Raw genomic sequence first — 25,016 nt, 5'->3', positions numbered from 1 at the left:
TTTAGTTTGTGTTTGTGCAGTAAATTGATTACAAATAGAATCTTTAGTCATGCTACATGAAATAGTATTAGAATTAGAAATGCTATCAGGACAAGAAACAGGATTCATGCAATCATTGGAATTTCCATTTATTGATAAGGGTTGAATCTGACTAGTACAAATTGATTTATTAGAAAGAAAATTTAAAGGCAAGCTAGAGCTATTATTAACGGAACTAGATTTTGTTGAGGTACAATTAACAGAATACGAAGAACCAGGTGGTAAATTTCTGGGAACACTTGAATTCTCAAAAACATACATGCTATCCTTAGTAATTCCAGGAGAAGTTCTCGAGATACCTAATCACGTTTTACAATGTTTAGGCCAAAATTTAAAAATACACAATTGTCCTCTAATTTTGACACACTTAATAAGTTTTAAGTAATTTGAGGAACATAGAGAAGATTAAGTAATTTATATTGGACATTATTTTTATCAATTAAGCAAGAAACTTCAGAATTTTGAATAGAAATACCTGTGTCGTTATCTATAAAGAGCTGATCTTGATCATGATTGATGTATGAGGAGGAAAGGATATTATTCGAATCATTAGTCACGTGGTGACTCGCTCCTGATTCTGCAAACCAAGAAGCTTCACTACTAGAATGCTCGTGGTTGGTGGTGGCGGGATGATGTTTGAGTTGGGATTTGAGTTGGTTGTGTTTAAGAAGAACTTGAACCTTGCTGGAATAATCGAAGCAGAAATAACAATTGCAAGCTACATGGCCGTTTCGGCCACAAATTTGGCAAGAAGGTCTTTGATTACTCCATGAAAATCTACCCCACCTCTGAAATCTTCCTCCTCTTCCTCTCCTTACTAAGCCACCACGTCTAGAATTTGTGAAGAAAGACTCTATGAGAGATTTGCAATGGCAACTCCTTGTGAGGGGTTCTTGAACCTCACTAGCATGTCCTCATAAGCAAGAAGAAAGGCCTCAGCCTCAATCGCAGAGAACATTCCTAATCTTGACATGATGGAGGTGATGTATCCACTGTAGTCTTCAGTCAATCTATCCAAAATCGCCTAAGTGCGATCATCTTCTTGTAATTGGTAACCAATTGCAACAAGTTTCCGAATTTTCGCAAGATAATCAGTGATTGTACCAGTTATCTAGATACATTTGAGCTGCGACTTTAGACTTTGGACACACATTTTAGAGGTTACAGAGAAGTAATTCAAAATTGTAGACCAAGCATCACAAAATTTGTTGCAATGAAGAATCTATTTTGGAAGCTCGTGGACTAGAATCAAGGAGGCAAGTGGTGAGAGCTAAATCAATCTGCCTCCATTCTTTGTATTCTTTTTATTCTTGGAGCGTTTCAGGTGTGGTGGTCGTGGTTGAAGGCTTCGCCACTTTGGCAGCTGTATCAGTGGTGGATTTTGAAGATTGTTCGAACTGTGGTGGCGCTTTTGATCCATCTAAGTGATTTTTCATGTCCAATGTTTGAACTATTAGCCATGCTTGATGTTTCCAGGTGTTGTAGTTTGCTTCATTCAGCTTTTCTGCAATTGGCACTAATGCTGATTTGGTGTTGTCAGCTTCTCCAGAGGGAATGAACGTCATTGTTGTAGAACGAAAAAAAGAAAAACATAGGTTTTAAGAAGAGGCTCTTGATACTATTTTAATTACTGTAACAGACAGAGAAAACAGAGAAGAAAACTGAAATGAATATATGATTAATTTTTTTGTAGAGTATTACAAAAGGGAGGTCCTATATATATAATATATATATGGAAGCCACTCAAATCAAGTTCGCTTAAAACGTCTTTTTTTAAAGATGTTTTTCAGTAATTAAAATTTAAATCATATTATTTTTGTCAAAATTAGGCTAGACAAATTGATTTAACCGAAAAAATGGTGAATCAAATTTTTAACTGGTCTAAATTAATATTATTTTTTTATAAAAAATGACTACAATACTCTTATTATAGAGAATAATTAAAATATTCTTATTATATATATATATATATATATATTTTAAAAATTCTAAATTCTAATACTATGATAGAAAAATAAAGGACTAAAATTTAGGATTCTCAAAATTAATATATATTGTAGAAGTATTTTAGTCATTTTCTATAATAGGGTATTGTAGTCATTTTCTATAAAAAAATAATATTAATTTAAACCAGTTCAAGATTTAATTCATCATTTTTCGGTCAGATTAATTTGTCTAGCCTAATTTTGACAAAAAAAAATACGATTTAATCGATTATATGTATTAAATTTTAATTATTAAAAATCATCTCTATAAAAAGACGTTTTTCGTCTTATCTAAGTGGCTCCCTGTGTATATATAGCTTACACTAACAGCATACAATATATAAAGCTGCAGATTATATCAAACTAACAAACCAGCTTCACTCTTATTAGCTAACAAGAGATTTTACCTTACCCTATAACAATTAGAATTTAGAGTCTTGACAATATTTTTAGTTGTTCTACGTCATTTCTTTATAAAACTCAGAACAGAGCATATGATTATGGAAAGACCGAGGCCCACAAAACAGAGATTGTGACTGCTAAGGAGGGTGCAGGTTTCATTTGGTATACGCTAAGGTTTTATGATTATTTAGAAGATACATTGGACCTCTAATACACTAGTAATGGTGTCTTTATCAATTATCACTGCTGCCTCAATGCTTTTAGTCATTTCAGAGTTAGATACTCCTCAAAGCTTTATTGCCAAACAACATACATCTTGTGGGAAAATCTTTGCTAGATGCATGTTGCTCCTTATTAGCTCATCAGGATACTTTTGTTCGAATAAATTCAAATTTTCAATAAAAGGGAAACAAAACATATACATAAGACTTCTGAAGGTACAAATACATACATAAATTCTTGTACTCATTACAGAAGAAGAGTCAATAAATCAAACATTATTCCCGGCTTACAAAATAATATCACAAATCAAAGGCAACCCAACGGGAGTTTTATTCTCTGTTTTAGGAAATTTCTTTAGTGATGAGTACAATTTGATGGAGAATGAAGATTTTTGTTAAATTTTTAAAGAATATATACAATGCAAATCATAAAATTTTTGCTTGGAGCTTCTTCTACTAAAAGAAGCCATCTTTATTTTTCACCAAAATTTTATTCTTTACAGTAGCATGACCCTGCAATTCATGGAAGATTTTATTGATTAACTTGTGGTTCAACAACGAACCGACGCCAATACCAATGTTTTCCCCATATGATATACATGGAATCCAACGGAATCCCCTTGGTCTCAGGCATGAACAGAATAATGAAGATAGTAATCAGTGCAATCCAAGCCGCATAGAACAGGAACGTCCCAAACTTAAAGTGACATAGCATTCTCAAGAACGTTTGGGATAAAATAAAGACCGTTAATAACTGAACTGCAACGGCAATGCTTTGGCCAGGAGACCTGATCTTTAAGGGGAAGATCTCACTAGGAATCAGCCAGCAGAGGGGGCCCCATGACCAACCGAATCCTGCGGCGTAGAAGCAGAGCAGCACCAATATGAGTATAGTGTTCCCCTTCGAAATGCTTTCTGTGCCTTCAACGCCACTCACTAGTGCTAACACCACACCCACTGCAGTCTTCACAACCATATGACATACAATCATGATAAATATGTGACATGCGTATAAGTTATGCTATCAATTTTAACATTAATAACCGTCATACGACCTATAACAGAATACGATTACTGAAGCCTCATGGTTTGAGCAAGTAAAGCGAAAATTACTTTATTTACGTCTTATTCACAGAAGAGAGGAGAGAGAGAGTATAGAAAATCAATTTTCAGTTGACTAAAATTAGCAAATCCTTTTTTTTTTTTTCTAAAATTATTTATTTTGCAGAGAATTCAGGATCTACGACTTATAGTTTATAATTTAAAATTTAAGATAAATAAAATAATTTTAAAATAATTAACTGATATTAATTAAAAAAACGTTAGTTTTTTTAGGACAACTTTCAATATATTTTTAAAGAATCAACCTAAATTGTGTGTATTTTATTGGAAAAATATTAAAAAACAATCAGAATTTATTTTTTTGGCCATTAATTAACTATTAATTTTTAAAAATATGAAATAAAATATATTATTTAATTATTAAACTATAAAAAATTAAACTAAAAAAATTAAATTAATAACTAAATAATAATAATAAAAAATAATAAATTCTTATAATCTCTAACATCTCTCTTCTTATAGTGCACCAAAATAACATCAGCTACCATTAGCAGCTTATTATTAAAATATGATCTAACCTTACAATCCCATTAATTAGACTAGAAAAAAATACGGAATTCTACTCTACCTATTTGAATATAAGTGGCTAATAAATTGGTTAAATTGGATATGTAGTATGTTTATAATTTTGGGTTTGGCTAATAATGTGATTTTAGAGCATAATTAAGATTGTTATTAATAAAAATTTTTAAATATTTTATTTTAATAAATACATAACAATTGTATTGAAAATTAAATTTTGTACAAACTTTTATAATAAATTTTTTATTAATAACTTTTGACATGTGTTTTTAGAAAAGATGTTAGCTAATTTGTATGCATTAGTTAAATTCTTTGATTAGCTCACTCGTTTATTTAAGTAAGTATTATAAGAGGTTCGAATTCTGTTTTATGCATGCAGCTGATAACTAAAAAAATTAATTTTGACATGTTTGATTAAGTTATAATTTAAGAGTCTTCCACTATGAAATTTATATACAAACAATTGCATATAAGTTTTCAACTTAGAGGGAGGTGCATATGTAGTGGCTATGGTACGGTTAATTATTATGAGTATGTCATATTTGAAAGACAAAAGATACATGTTCGTAGATCAAAAGGTTTAAAGATTTGCTTACCATGCAGAGAAGCATTTGAATACCACCAGCAATGAACAAGAATCTGCGACCAAATCGGTCAACAATGGAAGCAGACACCAGTATGGAACCAAGGTTGACGAGTCCCAATATAACAGCTGAAAGCAAAGCGGAGCGGTTACCAAATCCCACAGACTGAAACAAATTAGGCGCATAGAATGCAACGATATTGATCCCAGTAAGTTGCTGAGACAATGGCACAGCAAAAGCCATAACCAGCTGAGGCCTATACTGCCTCTCAAATATGGTTACGAATCTCTCTTGATCCATCATGGCGGTTTTCGAAAACCGAATCAGTTCTTCTAGTTCGGGTCCCACATTTGTTGTGTGGCCTCTTACTTTCTGTAACGCTTGTCGTGCTTGGTCTATTTTGCCACGTTCTACTAAGCTGCTCGGGGTGTCGGGGATGAGGAATGCTCCGACAGTCATGAAGGTGGCTGGGACGGCGGCGAGGCCGAGAGAGAGTCGCCAGCCCCACGAGTGGTTTGCTGTGAAGTAGTTTATAAGGTTCGCGGCCACCACGCCGACTCCGATGAAGAATTGGAAGCCTGTGTTGAAGGCACCTCGCCATTTAGGTGGTGCAATTTCAGACAGGTACACTGGAGTGGCCTTTATTATTTGGTAACATGAAAGTCATGAAGTCATGTCAAAGAAATGGCAGGATATATATACTACTTTTATTAATGTAACTTTTACTTTTTGGATTAAAAATTATTAATAGAAACTAAGAATAAAATATCTATTTTTTATATTCTAAAAAAATTTGTAATATATATATATATATACTAAAAGTGATGTAAATATTATATTTTTTCATTCAAATATTGAATGTTACTTATTAGAATGGAGCAAACTTTTTTTATTCAATATTAGTTAATCTTTTAAAATTATTTTATTTTAAATTTTAAATTTTAAATATTAAATCTTAAATTATTATAATCCTAACCTCTAAATCCTCAAAAAAATAAGTTAAAAAACAACTTTATTTACAATAAAAAAATTGTTAATTATTGACTAATTAATTAAAAATGAGAAATACTAGGGGCCAGCAATTTTTGTGATTTGTAGTCATTAAATAGCCATCAAGATAATTTTAATGGTGTGAGATTGATGTGAGATTTTATCCAATAGCTCACTTTTTTTTTTTCTAGTTACATGCTGGCCAAAATTTAACAAAGTTGCTCATCCCCTAGATTTTTCCATTAAAAATTACTTCCTATATTACTTCTATAACTTAGTAACTCATCCTAGATGAGTTTTGCTCTGTTGCCAAAAGAATTTGTCTTTTATTTTAGTTATAAATTGATATTCTATTATATGATAATTAAATAATGAGTAAATATTATAGTACGTTGGTTCCTAATATTTTTTTTAAAAATATCTTTTGTTTTAGAGTAAAATAAGAGAAAAATAAAAGAGAAAAAAAATTAAAAATTTTAAAAATAATTTTGTAGAAAATATTTTAATTTCTCTTTCCTCTTTTTTATTTCTCTCCTAATTTCGCTCCAAAAATACCTACCTAATAATGCTAAAAAAATAATTAATAAATATCAAATAAAATAAATTCTAACTATTTTGGACTAATTTATTTTTATTATCAAATATTTTCGAACTAGTCACCAAAAAAAAAATATATTTTCGAACTATATATATGTCATTCAAGCACAACTATTCTTATGTTATTCCTAAAACAAACATTTTTCTCTAAATTACCATTTATAAGCGAATTTAAGTATGTTTCCACTCACTTGATTAGTAAAACCAACTCCAAAGCCTAACAAGATGCGACCCAATATGAGCATGACGATATTTTCAGCGCTACCATTAATGACCCCACCGGCGAAGAAGATACAACCACCCAAGATCATGGTGTTTCTCCGGCCCAATGCCGTGGTGACTCGGCTAGCTAGAAGAGACGACACCAGCCCCGCCAGGTAGAGGGAGGACGTGAACAATGTCAATACTTGACTATCATACACGCAGTATACGTTTGTTTCCGCACTAGCAGCTTTTCTAAGTATTGCTGGAAAGAATTTTTCAAGAAACGGTCTCATAGTTGTTACACCTCCTGAAATTTGAAAAGAAAAAATATTTTGGTGATAATAAAAATTAATTTAAAATGGTTTAAAATATCTTCTTTTATTTTTTAATTATTATTTATCATATTTTGTAATTTTTTATGTAACCTAGTAAATATTTTAAGGAAAAGTCTAGGTTTAGGGCCATAACCAACAAAAAAAATGAGTCATTGGATGAAATCTCACACTAATTTCACACTATTAAAACTATCATTAATGGCTATTTGATGAATACAAACCACAAAAATTACTGTCTCTAACATTTCTCATATTTTAATATAGCAGTAACAATAGAATATTTATTCATAGCACATGTCAGTTAATTTAATTATTTTTTGAATAATTAAAAAATATTAAATATAATTTAAATTAGTAAAGTGATAAAGTAAAGAAATAATCACTTCTAAATTAAAATAGTAAAATACATATTTTATGAAAGTTACAAAATTAATAATAATTAAATAATCTCTCACTTTATCATTTTGTTAATTTCTTTTTTTTTTTTTGGGATGATCTAAATTCAAATTATACGTATGTAGTTGAAAAAAGGGATGACCGAAAATTAAATGTTTTGTTTGCTTTATCTACTTATTTGGAAGCTTCAATTGGGTCTTCACATAAAAATATGCAAATATTTGCTGGTATAAACTAATAAATATGACAAAGGTGTAGGACAACTAAAAATTTTGATTTGTGTTTTAATTTTTTTGTTTTTATTTTTAGTGTTTTTTTATTTTTTAAATTTTATAAAAAAATAAAATAAAATAAAATAAAAATAGAAAATAAGATTTTATTATTTTTATTTTTTTACAAAATCTAAAAAATAAAAATATTAACAATAAAAATAAAAAATAGAAACGTAAACCAAACACTTGAGTCTTTCAAAAATTCTGCGAAGAACTAATGTCTTTTTAAAAAAATAATTAGACAAATAAAATGTCTCCAAAAATTATTAACATTAAGACATTAGATCCGTTCATTAGTCTTGATTTCCGTCAAATTTATATTATGTTTACGTGCCATTTTATCGAGCAAATATGTTGGACACATAACACATTAATGGACACAGAGGCATGAATTTGATCGAAGCCAATAAGAGATTAATAAAATGATCTAACATATGGCAAACGTTAATAATTCTGAGAGATTCATTAATTATTCTAATAGTTTCTTCAAATATTTATTAATTTTTTACAAAAATTTTCCGAAATCTAATTATCATGTCAGTCACCATATCAGACAAATAGGCACAGCCTTCATAGAAGTCAATTGACAGTAAAAGGAAACAAAAAATTAATGTATTGAACTTTAATAATCTTTAAAAACTTAATTATCCACAGCACATTATTCGTCTTTTGCAAAATTTTGGTGCATAGTGATTATTAGTGCATGCAACCTTATATAGCAATAATAGCATCATGGATTTTAATAAGACTATACTTGGCTAACTACTATAATGCACGAATACGAATAGAGATATAAGATACGATATGATATATTTTATATCGATATATAAATTTTAAAATTATTTAAGATACAAGAATAGTATACATATAAATTATAAATTTTTTTAAAAAATAGTAATAATATTTTAATATTTTATTATTATAATTAAAATCATATTTTTTATATTTTGATAACACTCTTTATAAATAACATTTTTTAATTAAAAAACATTGTTTATCAATAAAAAGAACATATCTACCGTAATCACCATAACATATTAATACTAAAATCATACACATAACATTTCCCTCATATTTTATAATTCTAACCTGAATAAGTTTTGGTCATTTAGGCTGGCTCAACAAAATAGCTAATTACGCGTTCTTGGTGGAATGAAAATAAATTTTACTCAATTTTATCTATTATTTATCACGTATTATTAATTTTGTAATTAAAATATATCACATGTTATTTTTTTATTATAATTATAATTAAATATTTTTTTAAAATTAATAAATTTTCTCTTCCTTTCTTTATCTTCCTCCTCTTTCTCTTTTTCTTTTTTCTTTCTCTCTCTCATTTCTTCACCTATTTTATTTCTCTTATATATCATTATCAATAATTAATTATAAATTTAACAATCAAAAGATACAACATGGCATTCTCTAATTATAATTAAAATTAAAATTAAAATATAATTATATTATATTACTAATTTAACAACAAAAATATATCACATGACACTCTATATCATTAAAATTGAGACGAAATATTTTTTTCTAAAATTAATAAATTCTTTTCTTCCGTCTTCTTATCTACTTTTCTCTCATTTTCTATTTTTCTCTACTATTCCTACTCTATATATAACTTATAATTTATATTTTATATTATTAATTTGACAAACCAAAATGTGTCTCAATATATTCTTTCATTATAATTAAAATAAAATATTTTTTCTAAAATTAGCAAACTCTCTCTCTCTCTTCTTCTTCTTTATCTTTCTTTCTCTTTTCTCTCTCATTCTCTATCTCTCTCTACATTTCTGTTCTACTAAAAATAAAATTAATAAAATAATACAATTCAAATAAATTCATAAAATTATAAAAAATACACTAAATTTATAATTAAATATAATTAAAATTTATTTCATAATATTATTCACATAAAAATATATTATCATTATTATATACATATTTTTTTAGTTTTTTTATTTAGTTTCATATTTTTACTGCTTATCTTTCTAATCTATATTTTTACTTCTCTTCTTTCAAATATTTACTACATATAATTTGGAGAGAATATTAATGTTGTGATTAATAATTAGAATCAATATTCAATTGTTTTAAAAAAATTAATTTTGAGTTAATTTTATAACTATCAATATAATTTTTCTATACTAATATTTAATTATATTTTTATATATAAAAAGAGAAAAATATTTTTTTAAATAATAAACATAAAAATTAATTATTTTTATTTATACAACAAACTTAACACCTAATCAAATATAAAAGTATAAACATTAAATTCTTTCAATTTTTTACATAATGAATGTTAAAATTAATTTTTAATAAAAAAATTAATCTTTTTCACATGAAAATGATAACTAAAAAACTTATTATTTGATTTTTTTATCTACAAAGACCCTAGTCTTCTTATCTGATAAGAACTTTTGTCTCTTACAACCTTTTTATAAAAACAATTTGGTTTTGTAAATCTTTTTTGTTATATTCTATAATATCGTGACAAAATCGATATAGTTTCAAAAAATTTATATTCTCGTAATGTTATTACGACTAAAAACACTAGTTAGTCCAATACCAAACCACCAATTTTAATTTTGAAAAGGTAATTTCAAAAAAAAATATTGAATTGTAATTGTTTTTTTTTTTTTCAATAGCATATTTATAAATAGTTGAAAATTAGAGCAATACATGAATTAGAAGAAAAAATATATTTTTCGTATGACTATCATAACTAGAAGCACAAACTAACATTACATATCTACCTAACGGTTTGCAACCTGAAAGACATCCTGACTGTTTGGTACTATATTATTGAAAAATGCAAAGTCAGTTTGGTTTGTTAGCATTTTCCCTTGCATAATTTAGTCTCATGACATAACGAAGACCGTTAGATAAGGAATAGTCCAACCACATAACAACCTTACTATTACCTCTGTTTTTTCCCCTCTTTTAATGGTTTACTAATTTTCAAGATCTCGTCTACGGTGCTTAAAATTTACTTATAGGACTCAAAAATGAAGGGATAGATCCCACCTTACTTTGCACTACTTATTGACAAATTCAACAGAAGTTCAATCGGTACCAAAAAAATCTTCCGCTTTATTTTCAAAGGCGAATTTAGGGATTAGACATTGAAAATGTTACAACAATTAACTGACAAAAATGAATAGCATATATTAAACAATCACCTGACCTTACAGAAGGGGCTAAACTAGAAAATGGATAATTAATTGGATCGAAACACTTTGAATATATAAGAAAACAAAAATTAGCAAATCACAGTTGTGAAATTGTTGGGAATTAATTTTGATTTCTTTACAATATCTTAGATTTGAGACCTATATGAATATGAACAATTGTCATTAGAGAAAAAAAATTTATTATAGACTGTAAGACTGACTACATATTTCGAAACAGAAAAACAAAACGTAACTGTGGGTAATTTAGACAAATTAAATTAAATAAAAGAAAAATGAAAATACCCGAAATCCCAATGTCATATCCAAAAATGAGTCCACCGGATGCAGCAACAATACAAGTGATGACAACGGAGAATGTGATCCTACCATCGAATCCGTTAGCCGAAGCATCAATGGCGAATCCCCCTGCTGCCATTAATATATTTCGTTTATCTACTTCTCTACTCTTGTCTAAGGCTTTCAATAAGTGCAGAAAGAAACTGTATATATAGAGGGTGAGGCGCGCATGCGACTTTATTACTTTCTCTTTATTGTGCATAAATTGTCACTTGTCCCAATGCTATTAAATGTTAAATACTTAAATGGGATTTCGTCTACTACTTGACTCAGACTCAAGAATTTGATTATGGATTTATTATTGGTATTTTGCTTGAAAATGGGTATAAGGAGTGTATTTACAATTTAGTGGATGTATCACATCCAAGCTTCAACACACAGAGGGTGTGGTGCATGTAGCACGTGGGAGGTATGGTTGACATGTGACGAAGTCTGCATGGTTAGATTTGCAGCACGTGGACACTACAAAAAATTCTGGTAAAAACGGCGATTTTTTTCGGTATTTACGGTGGTTTGAACCGCCATTATTACCAATAATGGCGGTTTCGTGAAGTGACGTAATTCTGGGCGCCATTCTGGTTATTACGGTGGTTTTCTGAAAACCGCCACAATTCCTTAGGTTAAAACGGCGGTTTTTGAATAGGTTAAAACGGCGGTTCAAACCGTCATTATTTCCAGGGTTAAAATGGCGGTTTTTGGATAGGTTAAAACGGCAGTTCAAACCACCGTTATTTTCAGGTTAAAATGGCGGTTTTGGATAGGTTAAAACGGCGGTTTGAACCGCCATTATTACCCTGACAGAGTGACGTTTTAATTGGTTAAAACGGCATTTTTGAACCGCCATTTTTACCCTGACAGTAGCATTTTGATTAGTTAAAATGGCATTTTTGAACCGCCGTTTTACCCTGACAGTGACATTTTTTATCGTTTAAAAAAATAATTTTTACTGTTATTTTTATTGCGTTAAATAAATAATTTTGTGATTAAAATTTCACAATAGCAAAAAATCATAATCCATAAATGAAATATTATATAACTCATAAACAAAATATTAATATAATATATAATTTTTTATTATTGAAAATCAAAAGTAATAACTCTTATACAAAACCTTGTCTTACTAAACTTACCAAAATACAAGCATTGCAAATTTGCAATAAACACTAATTAGTTAAATCTACCATCCAGTTCACTAAACTATGTTAATATCTAATAATGTATTTAAATCATCTAATAAGTGCTGTTTTTACTACTTAGAATATGAATATACAAGAGAAGTAGCTTAGCTTAGCTTAGCTAAGTGATGATGAATAAGATTTGGAGGCCAAAAGTTTTCTCCTTTTGTAATTAACTTTAAAACAAGCTTGCCTTAGTTTTTTGGTCTCTTATGTGAGTTTCATCCTGAGAACTTGTTCCAACATCTTTGTTTCTTACTCCATCTTGTAAGGAGAATCTGAGATAGAAAATGACTCAAGTTCAGAAAATGATCATATACTAAGTGTATATGTATACAAAAAAGATGAAATACGCTCTAATTATATATGGATATGAATGACATGTGGAAAGCAGAAAAAAATAATATATATATTGCAAATCACCTGAAACTGCAGCTTCTCTAGCAATAGCTTCCTCAACAGCTGCTATTTCATTTGCAGACCTCAGGCCAAGAAGTCTAGCAACTTCAATAAGTTCATCAACATGAAAATATGCTCCAGTTGGACTTGTGATTGCCATTTTCACAATCTCCATAGGATCTTTTATTTGCCTGAATTGCATGGGCAGAATGTTCACCCCAAGGTTGGGAAGCTTAACTGTAAGTGCATCAATAATATCTGCCTCTGCCTTGACATTTGCACTATTTGGATATAGGTTAAGGCATTCTCTAGCATTCCAGATCTGGAACAATTTACAGCACCGTAATTAACCAATTCATGCAGTTGAGATCATGTAACAAAAAAAAATGCACAGTTCCATCTATTATCCCATTTATGGCTTCAATAGCATGCTTTGCATTGGGAACAAGTCTTAGACATTAGATGTTAGAATTACTATGTTGTAACAGAAAATCTTACTTCTGAACAAGAAAGACTTGAAGCTGAGAATTCACTCAATGGCACATACTAGCACAGGCACATATAGATATAAGATATGAATAGAAATGTCTTAGAACTTGGTAAGTTTTGGGATCCAAAGGATAAGTACCCAGCTTAAGAACACAATGATATCACAATCAAATATAAACTAAAAGGAGGCCATGGTACATAATGGTTTATAGGAGGACGAATTTTGTTGACACTGAAAGATATTGGATGCATATGTGTCAGTCGGTACTCACTGGTTGATAGAAGATACATGGCATAGGACCATGGAAGGCAATCAATTAAGCAAAACCATGTAAATAATGTTTTATCAAAATTTGAAAAATAGTGAAATTTTGATTTCAAGATAATTGTCGGAATATAAGTCTTTAGATTTCCCAAGAAGCCATTAGATAGCTCTTAACAACAGCCAAATCATGGACAATCTCAAAGAAAGGTGTTAAATGATGGCAAGCAGGTGTAATAGATGTACTAGTAGAAAAATGAACAAATATAGTAACAAAAAAAAGTGGTTAACAACATTTACGAAGAGGAGGTTTGGGAAAATTCTTAAGATATTCTTTTGGGAAAATTCATTAATAACGCATTCTCAATTATAGTGTTATTAACTAGTAAGAGATGCTGTCATTACAAGGTTTCCTGTGCTGCGAAGAGGAGGCTTTAGTCTTCAATGGATGGATGAAAAATTCAAATTACTACACTCAAAACATCAGAATTATGCCATTGAAGTAGCCAAACAATATACCACCATATAAAATGTAAGGATGGCTCTTCACCATCAGAAATAGATAGTAAAGTTCAAACATAATGTACCTTCAAATATTAATTACTATTTGGATTTACGTGGCCCCTATTAATTAAATGGATGGATATTAATTAAACACCAAAAGTCATGGTCCTATGAAAGAAGAGTATAGTGGGTTCCATAAAGTAATAAACTTTAGAGATTAAATCAAAGCAATTAATCTGCATCGGTAGGCAGGGATCTAGGATGATATTTTTGGCTTTTTGTAATTAGCTAAGACCTATATATAATGCCTGCATTTTTGTTCCCTTTATGCCCCCAAATAAATATCACTACTATACTGTATATAGTAGTGCTTGTTTACAGTAACATACTACTTATATTTGACCATACTATATAATATTTAACAATTATAAGGCAATCATTAATCATACGATAGAAACGTTTCACCATACATATATCTCTACAATTTTATTACTCTCAGCAACAAGGCCTACACAAATAAATATTGTCCTCTTCTTATTTAAATAAATATATCGTACATTTATATATCACCCAAATATTTATTCGGCAAAACATATAGCTGTGTCTCTTTGAAGTTTAGGGGCTATGAACGAATTGGACTAAATCTCTTGCTTGCAATGCATACACAAAATATTTCAGTATTTACAATGATATAATGTCATGCTGTATAAAGTTGTGACATGTAGTAGTTCAAAAGTAGCAGCATCAATCTGGTGCCAGGATATGGGACAGGAGGAGTAGTAGTTGTGGAGTAGAGTATATATAATTAAGTTCATGAATATATATTAGGGTGAATATATAACTGTAGCGATCCAGCATAAGAAATTTATGGTGATCGCTCTTTATTATGATTAGAATGAGATGCATTTTTTGAGAAAAACTCATCCAAAAGAGATTGCAAGTAATTGATAACATCTTTGGTCCAAACCTCAGAACGAGCCAGCTGAATTTTGTCAGCAGCCCCAGAAGAAATACTACCAGAACCAGCTCGAACCTGCAAAGTTCAAACATAATGTACCTTCAAATATTAAAAGGTAACAGCAAATCAGATAGATAAATATAACATTGGTCATCAGTTAAAGCTAAACTGATAAAATACTTTCATGAGTAAAGGCTAAACTCCATAATATGTAAGTGGAATCAAAATTTATACTCCATTAATTAGTTGACAATTGAAGACGATCATAATCACACTGCAATGGAAAAACATTAGTTGATAACATAAAGTAAACTTTTAAATAACCAAAATAACCTCTTAAGAAGATCATAGTTATCACCTGGATAACCGGAGAATCAGGTTCCAGTTCTGTCATAAAAGCATTGATAAGGGCAGAATTTAGTTGAAGCATTTCATCGAGCAGGTTGTGTGCTAGTAAAATAAAAATGAATTCACATAGAAAAATATATTAGTTATACACGGAGAAATTCACATAGAGTTTATTTCTCTTTTCATTTGTCTAATGAAATTTTTTTTAGGAGTCAAATCAAACTCTAAATCTTTTTATCAGTAGAAAGGGTGTCTAAAGTCTCCATTAAATCTAAATTACTGCTGATGTTAACTAAACTTCCAAATATATTAATACTCCTCCTTCTCCTTCTAAAGTTCAACATGAAGGAACAGGAGATTATAAGGGTCACACCTGAAATGGGATTGAATGAAGAAAGGGGTCTCCAGACTTGCCATATTCTTTGACAGCAGATTCCTGAAGCAATCTCGACCACGGTTGCCCCTGTCCCACGACACCAAAATTTAAAGCTTTCAACAAAACAATCCACCACATAGTAAGATATAAAGCATGAGCTTTCATATTAAGAATCAATGAACTTTTTGGCATAGAAAATTTACTTATATTTATATAATTTCAGTACTAGCTATTACTGCATGAATTAAATAATTTGGTTAAGTATATATGCATGAATATGATCAAGTAGTCTAAGTTGTTATATATATATAAACATACATGGCTAGTCTGATTTTATTTATCTCAACATTATATATCTAAAAGGACAAAAATTAACATGATTCACCAAGTAGAAATGAATGAAACATCACCTTAAAAAGAATCAGAAACTCTTGAAGCAAACTCTTGAGCAGCCCTCATGGAATTAACATAGTAAATCTAAAAAAATTTTACTGTTAAACTTTGGACTCTTTGATGCTACGGTAATCATAGAACAAACAACAAGAAATCCTACATGCTTGTTGAGTGGAGTATGATAAGTACCGAATGATGATGCCGGGATAATGCCATTGTCATAGCCTGAAAACGCAACCCATTGCTAAATTGAATTAAACAAGAATAAAAGGACTTGAAAGAATGAATTTGACCCAAACCTTTCAGATCCACTACACAATTCAAATATTCTTTGATTAAGGGCTCAGAACAAAACAAGAAACCAAGTTACATTGCGTGTTTAATTCTGTGTTGAAACTTGAATTCAGATTACTTGTTTAATATTGACAAACTCATTTTTAAAATAAACACACATAAATTACTTCATACATCAATAGTATAACTCCTAACAAGTTACATTGCATGTTTAATTCTGTGTTGAAACTTGAATTCAGATTACTTGTTTAATATTGACAAACTCATTTTTAAAATAAACACACATAAATTACTTCATATATCAATAGTATAACTCCTAATGAAAATATATTTTTCTTTTAACATTCTTTTTCCAGAGACCAAGCCAAGAGGATGGATGCCAAACTTATGTTTAACTGCTCTAAAATCCAAATTAATACTGATAAATATGCAAAATTAAATAAGAAAAAATTCTCACGTCATTTGTTTCAGAAGCTTCTCTGCTTCTATCCGTCTTTTCTCCCACTCCTCTCTTACTTTCCTATTTATTGTCATGATTTGCGGCTAAACATTTGAGGTGACAACAGTCTGATGTCTTGTCTTCTCAAAATCAACCCGCTAGTAGGAAAATTCTTGAAAGTAAGAAATTTTATTAAGTTATGAGAGAATATTCCTGCAAGCAGGTAGAGAACAACTAACCTGTTTTGACATTCTAATCAGGTTACTTATCAGTCCACGCATTCTTTCCTCCACACACTGAAAACTCAGTTTGAATAAGTAAGATTACATGCAAACCTACTGTTATAAAAATTGAAATCTTAGTTGAATCTCACCAGTGACAAGCATCTCTCCACATCATTGTTCACACCCTTCAAGCCATACTTAAACACTGACAGTAATAACACAAAACAACTGTCTATAAGGCCTGTTGTGGCTAGTTTGTATCCATATAAGCTCAAAAGGAAAAATTAAAATAGATGGAGATAACACATGAAAATGACACTTACTAATCTCAAACAAAATTTTCTGGAGTGGAATTTTCTGCAAAATTAGCCTTTCCGCTTCTTCTTGCACAGCTCTTCGAGTTGCTTCTGAAACCCGACTGTCCTCCTTGGGACCTGAAAATAACTGCTCTTAATTCATTGAAGCAATTCATCAAACATGTGCTATGTAAATCAGCATCAACGAGCATATCTACAAATCAAAACCGCGAAGCGAATGCATATTTGTATACATGCATGTAAGCAAAAAAATCGAAGAAATTTCATGAAGATCTTACCCCCAATTTCTGCTAACAAAGAGAAAATCAAAACATAGCATTAAAGAAATAGAAGTAGTAACAATTAGCAAATACAAATATGAGTAATTAAAAGAGGAGAATGTGCATTTGTATATAAAACTAGTTCAACCAAGATGGAGAAGGAGAAGCTTCACAGAGCACAACACAGTGGAGCAGGAAACTTTGATGGAGGAGATCGCAGCTGGAAGAAAAGCGTTGATTGAGGAGATTGCCGCCAGTCGCCAGAAGAGAGCGTCATGGATGAGATCGCAGATCTCACGCCGCTGCAATGGAGTTTCTTCTTGGTTCTCACATTGTGATGGAGTTTCCATAGATTGATTAGCACAGTATTTATTAGTAAAATATAAGAGTTAGGTTTTAACTTTTTATATTAGTGAAGTAGATAATAAGATACTGCCGTTTAAAACCGCCAAATTCGCTAAAGAATCGCCGTTCCACAAGCAAATTACGGCAGTCACACAAACCGCCTCAGTTTATCAATATAACGGCGATGTTTTAAATTTGCCATTATGTTTATGCCATTTTATACCAGTTTTTTTGTAGTGGGAGGGCGTGTTGAGTGAGCACTCAGAGAGTGTGTTGACACGTGACGAAGTTTGCTTGGTTGGATCTGCAACACGTGGGGGCGTGCTAAGTCAACACGCATGGGGCGTATTGACACGTGACTCACTTTGATTAGCTGATGAAACAACACATGGAGGGCGTGCTGAGGGCTCCCCTCTATATAAGGCAAAGTTAGGTACCATTTTCATTGTGAAGAAGAGTGTTATTTGAGTGTGTTGATAGTGTGAAGAAGAGTGTTATTTGAGTGTTTTTTGAGTGTGTTGATAGTGTAATAGAAGGTACTGCAAATTTGGTAGTGTATCACAACGGTGAGATTATACGGAATACTTATGAGAGAGTGAGGTTTGTGCATTAGAATCCATTTTCATTTGTGGTTCCATGCACCATGACGTTAATGGAACTTTAGAACAGTCTCTGTCAAAGCATGGAGAACGGTATGTTGAGGAGAGTGAGCAGTATTCTGCACCAAAATTCGGTTGTAGTTTTTGGTGGTCTAATACAGTTTGATATTATGCCGATCATTGACGAAGCGCGTATGCAGAATATGTTCCAAATTCACTAGCAGACTCAGAGGCGACAGCCACATATTGAGTTGTATGTTGATTTTGAAAACGTAGAGGCAAATAAGTTTCAAAATGATTTAGATATAGAGGATGATAGAGTTGCAGTGTACGAAGGAATGAATAGTGACAACGAAGAGGACTTTGAAGCCACTTATAAAGCCGGCGACGAAGACGAGGATGTGATGGGAGAGTTGAGGCAGCAGCGGAGAATGTAGTGGTTCATCTCTTATTTAGTCAACCGATGAACGTAACTTGGATATTGATGCCATGCATGCACCAGAATTTATGGAATATGAAAACATAGGTACGTGATGAATGAATAATATGTTTTTGTTAATTTATATTTTGGATTGATTAATGAATGATGATTTCTTCTTTCTGTAGGCGTTGCTGATCTTGAGGACGGAGAGTTCCGGATTGGATTGGATTATAGTTCTAGAAAGTCGGTCATCGCAGCAATTAGAAGTTACACTATTTCTAGAGGAGTTGACTACAATGTGTGTGAGTCTGAGCCACAGACGTTCTATACAAAATGCAAGACGTACGGACGTGGATGCGATTGGCTTATCCGAGCTAGCTTGATACGAAAAAGGTTGTTGGGAGATACGCAGATACAACGGTAGGCACATGTGCACAATGGGAATGATTTCACATGATCATTCCAAGTTGGACTCGGATAAAGTTGCTGATAAGGCCATTGGTCAAGACCGACCCATCCATCAAGGTGAAATCTATAATAGCGGAAGTCTAGTCAAGGTTCAACTATACCATTAGTTACCGAAAGGCTTGGTTGGCAAATCAGAAGTCCATGGCCAAAGTTTTCGGTGGTTGGGAGGATTCTTACAAAGCTTTGCCATAGTGGCTCTCGGTCATGGTTCAGAAGATGCCTAGTTCAATTGTCCAAATAGAAACACGACCACTGTACAACAGGAGTGACGAGGCAGACGGTGTCAGAATACTTCATCGCGTATTTTGGAGTTTCAAACCATGCATTAGGGCGTTCAGGCATTGCAAGCCTTTAGTTCAAGTTGACGGCACACATCTATACGGAAAAAATACAAAGGTACATTTCTGGTTACTGTTGCACAAGATGGGAACCAGAACATTGTGCCTATCACTTTTGCCTTAGTAGAGGGGGAGACAGCTGATGCGTGGCACTTCTTTATCAGGAATATGCAAATCCATGTTATTAGAAGAGAGGGTGTGGGTATGATCTCAGATCGATATGAGTCAATCCGGGCAGCAGTAAATCGTTCAAGAGGTGACTGGCAACCTCCAAGAGCATGATGGATGTTTTGTATAAGGCACGTCGGCAGCAACTTCTTAAGGGCATTTAAAATTCCGCACTTACAAAAACTTTTTGTCAACATAAGGTATTCAAGGACGGTGAAGGAGTACAACATCAACTATAAGAGGTTGGAAGAGCGAGCCGAGGCATATGCCAAGTGGTGCGATGCCATTGGACTTAGACACTGGGTATTGGCATTCGACGAGGGACATCGATGGGACTATATGATGATGAACTTTGTTGAGTACATTAATTTAGTGTTGAAGAGTGCCCGAAACCTACCTATGTTGCTGCTCGTCTGAGCAACATATTATCGATTAAATGAACTTTTTACGCGAAAGAGTGTCAAGACTCACGAATGCAAGCGTATTGGATTTACTTACTTCGTAATTGCACAACAGTGGATAGAAGCAAATATCCAACAGGTTGGGAATATAGTTGTGCACCGGTTTGATAGACGAAATGACGTGTTTGAGGTGCGCGAAATGACTAGTGGAAAGGTGTTAGTTGTTGATCTTGCGTGACGGACGTGTGACTGTGGGCACTTTCAGATGGAACGACTACCATTCGCCATGTTATTGCTTGCTGTGCTAACCAACGTCTGATAAACCCCAATTTTGTGGTTTATCTTGTGCTTAATTTAGGGGATTTTATCACTTTTTCTCACATTTATTCAATGAAATAGCATGGTTTTGTAATTCTCCCTTAATTTGTGATTAAGTGTAAAAACATGCTTTTTAGGCCCTTAATTAGTGATTTTAATTTACTTTAACTCTATTCGATGCCTTGATGTGTTTGTTGAGTGATTTCAGGTTCATAAGGCAAGTATTGGATGGAAGAAGTGAAGAGAAAGGCATGCAAAGCGGAGAATTCATGAAGAAATGAGCTTTTGGAGAATTGAGGGCCACGCGCACGCGTCATGCACGCGTACGCGTGCATTGAAGATTTGCAAGCCACGCGCACGCGTCACCCACGCGTAAGCGTGAGTAGAGGTTTTGGCCAGCGACGCGCACGCGTCACCCACGCGTACGCGTGACGCTCGGCACGTGACCCACTTAAAGTGAAATCGCTGGGGTGATTTCTGAGCTGCCCAGGCCCAAGTCAAACTCGTTTCTGAGGGTATTTCATGCCGAATTCAAACTTGAGCAAAGCGGGGAGCACTTAGTTAGTCATGATGAGCCTTTAGTTAGTTTTCTAGAGAGAGAAGCTCCCTCTTCTCTCTAGAATTAGGTTAGAATTAGGTTAATTGCTCTTGGATCTAGATTTGATTACTTGATTTCATCTTGTTTCCTTTATAATTTCTTGTTTCTACACTCTAATCCTCTTAGTTCTCTTGTTAATTTTACTTTTATGCCTCTTTTATGTTCATACACTCATGTTGGATTTAGATTCCTTTTAATGCAATTGATGTTTGATATTCTTTTATTGATGATTTGAGTTGTTGATTTACTTTTCTTGCAATTGGTAGTTGGTAGATTCATATTTCTTGCACATTTATTATGCTTCCCTTTTATGCCTTCCAAGTGTTGATGAAATATTTTCTCTAGTTATTGAGTAGTTTTCTTACTCTTGGCCTAGGCTAAGGGAATTGAGTGACCTTGAGTCATTGGGTCTCATTGAATTGGTGATTTGAAAACTCTTAGTGGTTAATTTGATAACCATTGACTCTAGCCTACTACTAAGTTAACTAGTAGCTAGGTTAGGACTTATGGATTGATGTTGATCAAGTCATTTGACGTACTTCGAGCCTAGGAGTAGATATTACGTACTTAAGGCTTTTGTAAGTAGACTTAATGAGCTTGGTTCCTCATAATTGTCAATACATGTTTTGTAGACAAGGATGGTGATCTCAATTACCTATGTCTAGCCAAGAGTTCTTTACCTTGCCTTTATTAATTCTTGATTTACTCTTCTTGTCATTTAATTTCTTGCCCTTTTATAAACCAAACCCCTTGTCCCTTCATAGCCAATAATTGACCACTTCATTGCAATTCCTCGTGAGACGACCCGAGATTTCAATACTTCAGTTAATTTTTATTGGGGTTTGTACTTGTGACAAAACCAATTTAAATTTGATGTGAGAGTTGTTTGTTGGTTTGGAGCTATGCTTACAACAAAGTTCTTCTTTTCTATAAGAGAAAATCTAGACCGACGATAATTCTCTCTATCAAATTTATGCCGCCGTTGCCGGGGAATTGCAATGGTGCTATGTTATTGGCTATTGTATATATTGTGAATATGTTTGTCTTTTTCTTCTTTGTTAGTTGTTGCTAGTTGTAGGACTTTGCTTTCTTTATTTAGTTTTTGTTTTTATTTTCTCTAGTCATCATGAATTCTCATCACTGTGGCTATGAGTTGGGTTCAAACTATGTTGTAGGAAATGGAAGCTTCAATGAGGATGTGCATCAAGGATTTGGAAATCAACGGTGGGAGGAGCCCTAAGCTTATGGACAACCTTCTTGGCAACAACCTCCTTCCGAATCAAGTTTGACAAGAGTGCTTGGGGACATGACTATTCTCCTCACGGAGATGCAAAAGGACCAAAAGGCATTCTATTTCATCCAAGCCATTCAAGCGCCATCCCAACATGGCTACTCTCCGAACTCTTATGGGTATAATCCAAATCCTAATGCATATCAATCTAATGGTGTGATGATCCTTATTGTGATTGTCAACCACAACCACCACATACATATGACCCATTCCCTCAATATAGCCCTCAACAACCATACTCACAAGTCTCATACCACCATCCACCTCCATATGATCCCAATCCATATCTACCATACCAACCACCATATGAACCATATCCAGAGACACCACCACTCCAACACCAATACTCCCAAGAACCACAAATTTCATACACACCACCTCAAGACTTTCACCAATATGAACCACCTTTCAACTATAATACCTCCCCCTCCAACAATGAACCCTCTCTTCCACCACCACCTTCATCGGAAGATCTAATAACAAGAACTTCTAGCTAGGTGTATGAATCATGAAGAAGCGTTCAAGGAGCTAGAAGCCAAGATGGCTATCATAGCGGAAGCCGTTAGCAACATGGTCTCATCCCGCCTAAAACTATGCAATCAAGGCACTCCCATTGTTGAATGTGGAGAAGCACCCAAAGAGCTTAGCGAGGAAGTAAATTTGGAGATTCAAGGGGAAGAAGAGGAGTTAAAGCAAGAAATACAACAAGAGGAGGAGGTAGAGATTATTAAACAAGAGGAAGTAATGATTGGATGTTTAGGATATGTTGGGCACATAGAGGAATCTCAAGCTGAAGAACCTTCTTCCACGGAGTTTGGAAGAAATGTTAAAGAGGAGAGTGATGTTAAGAATGTGGATAGAGAGTGGAGGGAAATTGATCAAGAAGTAGATTCCATCATTAGTAATTTTTTGTCCACATTGATCAATCCCTTTGATGATCTTGTTGAGCCTTCTCCCATCGTATTAGAAAGCAATGTTGAGGGGGATGTACAACCTCCACGGTATATTGTGAGTGAAGAATTGGAAGAAGTGTTCCAAGCAACAAGCCCTCCTATCTATGATGATTCTGCATCAACATATGATTCTTTTGAGCATGATGAGTCCTTCCCCACTATGCTTGAAATTAACGATGAGGTAGACTTTACTAAACTTCCTATTTATGATTTGAGTGATGGGGAAGAGATAGAAGAATTTGGTGAAGAAGAATGTGAACTTGAGGAAGCTTGGCAAGAGGTAGAGCTTGAAGAACCTTGCCAAGTGGTGGACGCCTCTAGAAGAGGATTGACGGGAGCGGAATGCGCCTTATCAAGACCGTTGGGAACTCCTCCACCTAGGTTGCCATCTAATCCTTCATCTGAATGGGTAAAACTCCTAACTCTTAGCTTTATTTTCCTACTTGAGTTTAGTTTGCTTGAAACGGATGGCCAACTTAGGGCGCTTTGTGGAATTAAGCATAAGAGGAGAATGTTTAGTGGTTGGCATTGTAAGTCTAGGCTCATTATGGTTGGAAGCTCAAAATTGAGGAGCATGGATTGGTGTAGTGCTCAATTGGACGGGTCTAGGAGGGTAGTTTGGTCCCTTCATGAGAATTCATCTTTTCCACCATCCAAACAGAATCAAAGTGATCAATTTGAAGACGGGTGTGAAAACAAAGTATGGGATCCCGGATTACAAGGTGTGGATCAACTTTGGGAGCCTATGATTTGTGAAGGACTCCATCAAAGCTTGGAATTATTAACTTTGAATGATGAAGCACAATGGAAGTCCAAGCATTGGTGGATTTTCAAGGATGGATTCAAGCACAAGCCACATTGATGAAGAGGAGCTCCCCATAAGTCCAACTTAAGGACAATAAACAAAAGTGTTAGGTGGGAGACACCCCACCATACTAAAATCTTTCCCTTTTTACTCTTTGTAAATATTGGTAATTTAGGTTTAATTTCATGTTTTGTTTAGTTAGTTGAGTTTATTTGGGAGTCTAGTAGGTTAAATAAGGTTTTATGATGTTTTGGTAGCTGTTTGGAGGCTTGGAATACTTGGTTTGGTGCAAGAACTTGAAAATTTTTGAAAAACAGAGCACCAATCCACGCGTACACGTGCTTCATGTGTACGCGTGACTCAAGAATTTTCGACCATCCACGCGCACGCGTCAACCACGCTACGCGTGGCCGTTTTCCTGAGAGTTGTGCCTGCACTGTGCGCGTTTTGTGCCTTTTGCGCAAGTGAACTCATGCGTACGCGTATAGAATGCGTACGCGTCGATCTCGAAATAACCCATCGACGTGCACACGTGAAGCATGCGTACGCGTCGCATCCATTTCACCCAATCCACGCGCACGCGTCGTTTCACGCGTACGTGTGGGTCGTATTCTTTCACACACTTCTTTTCTTCTCTCCTTTCAGTTTCTTTTCTTCTTCTC

The 25,016-nt window shown here is 33.2% G+C and overlaps 2 protein-coding genes across 11 annotated transcripts; both read right to left on the bottom strand.

Annotated features, from left to right (window-relative positions):
* Nucleotides 1–2,848: 2,848 nt before the first annotated feature.
* On the bottom strand, nt 2,849–11,476 carry LOC112766945 (sugar transport protein 5). The gene is made up of 4 exons (XM_025812840.3): nt 11,158–11,476; nt 6,654–6,973; nt 4,888–5,514; nt 2,849–3,611 (listed from the first exon to the last, which is right to left on the bottom strand). The coding sequence occupies exons 1-4, from the start codon at nt 11,411–11,413 to the stop codon at nt 3,180–3,182; spliced, it is 1,635 nt and encodes a 544-aa protein (XP_025668625.1). The 5' UTR covers nt 11,414–11,476; the 3' UTR covers nt 2,849–3,179.
* Nucleotides 11,477–12,262: 786 nt separating this feature from the next.
* On the bottom strand, nt 12,263–18,185 carry LOC112764415 (transcription initiation factor TFIID subunit 4b). 10 transcript variants are annotated; one of them, XM_072222925.1, is made up of 13 exons: nt 17,835–18,140; nt 17,396–17,506; nt 17,222–17,277; nt 17,088–17,144; nt 16,867–17,006; nt 16,276–16,340; nt 16,133–16,199; nt 15,720–15,809; nt 15,357–15,385; nt 15,233–15,272; nt 15,008–15,073; nt 12,810–13,107; nt 12,263–12,664 (listed from the first exon to the last, which is right to left on the bottom strand). In XM_072222925.1, exons 10-13 carry the CDS (start codon nt 15,263–15,265, stop codon nt 12,642–12,644), a joined length of 420 nt encoding a protein of 139 aa, XP_072079026.1. In that variant the 5' UTR covers nt 15,266–15,272; nt 15,357–15,385; nt 15,720–15,809; nt 16,133–16,199; nt 16,276–16,340; nt 16,867–17,006; nt 17,088–17,144; nt 17,222–17,277; nt 17,396–17,506; nt 17,835–18,140; the 3' UTR covers nt 12,263–12,641. The 10 variants fall into 10 exon arrangements, with proteins under 10 accessions (XP_072079026.1, XP_072079024.1, XP_072079025.1 ...); XM_072222923.1 differs by having other exon boundaries at nt 15,357–15,448; nt 17,396–18,185; XM_072222924.1 differs by having other exon boundaries at nt 17,396–18,185.
* Nucleotides 18,186–25,016: the final 6,831 nt, after the last annotated feature.

Source organism: Arachis hypogaea, chromosome 17, assembly GCF_003086295.3.
Source record: "Arachis hypogaea cultivar Tifrunner chromosome 17, arahy.Tifrunner.gnm2.J5K5, whole genome shotgun sequence".
NCBI lineage: Eukaryota > Viridiplantae > Streptophyta > Magnoliopsida > Fabales > Fabaceae > Arachis > Arachis hypogaea.
Note: the sequence above shows the minus strand (reverse complement) of the source record. Positions and strands in the feature narration are given on the sequence as shown.

Coding starts and splice junctions, on each gene's coding strand:
- LOC112766945 (XM_025812840.3), bottom strand. CDS start 11,413: ATGCACAATAAAGAGAAAGTAATAAAGTCGCATGCGCGCCTCACCCTC. Junction 5,515..6,653: donor GAGTTGGTTTTACTAATCAA/GTGAGTGGAAAC, acceptor CAAATAATAAAG/GCCACTCCAGTGTACCTGTC. Junction 3,612..4,887: donor TTCAAATGCTTCTCTGCATG/GTAAGCAAATCT, acceptor ATGGTTGTGAAG/ACTGCAGTGGGTGTGGTGTT.
- LOC112764415 (XM_025809992.3), bottom strand. CDS start 17,999: ATGGAAACTCCATCACAATGTGAGAACCAAGAAGAAACTCCATTGCAG. Junction 17,278..17,395: donor GAAAATTTTGTTTGAGATTA/GTAAGTGTCATT, acceptor TATTACTGTCAG/TGTTTAAGTATGGCTTGAAG. Junction 17,145..17,221: donor TGGAGAGATGCTTGTCACTG/GTGAGATTCAAC, acceptor CTGAGTTTTCAG/TGTGTGGAGGAAAGAATGCG.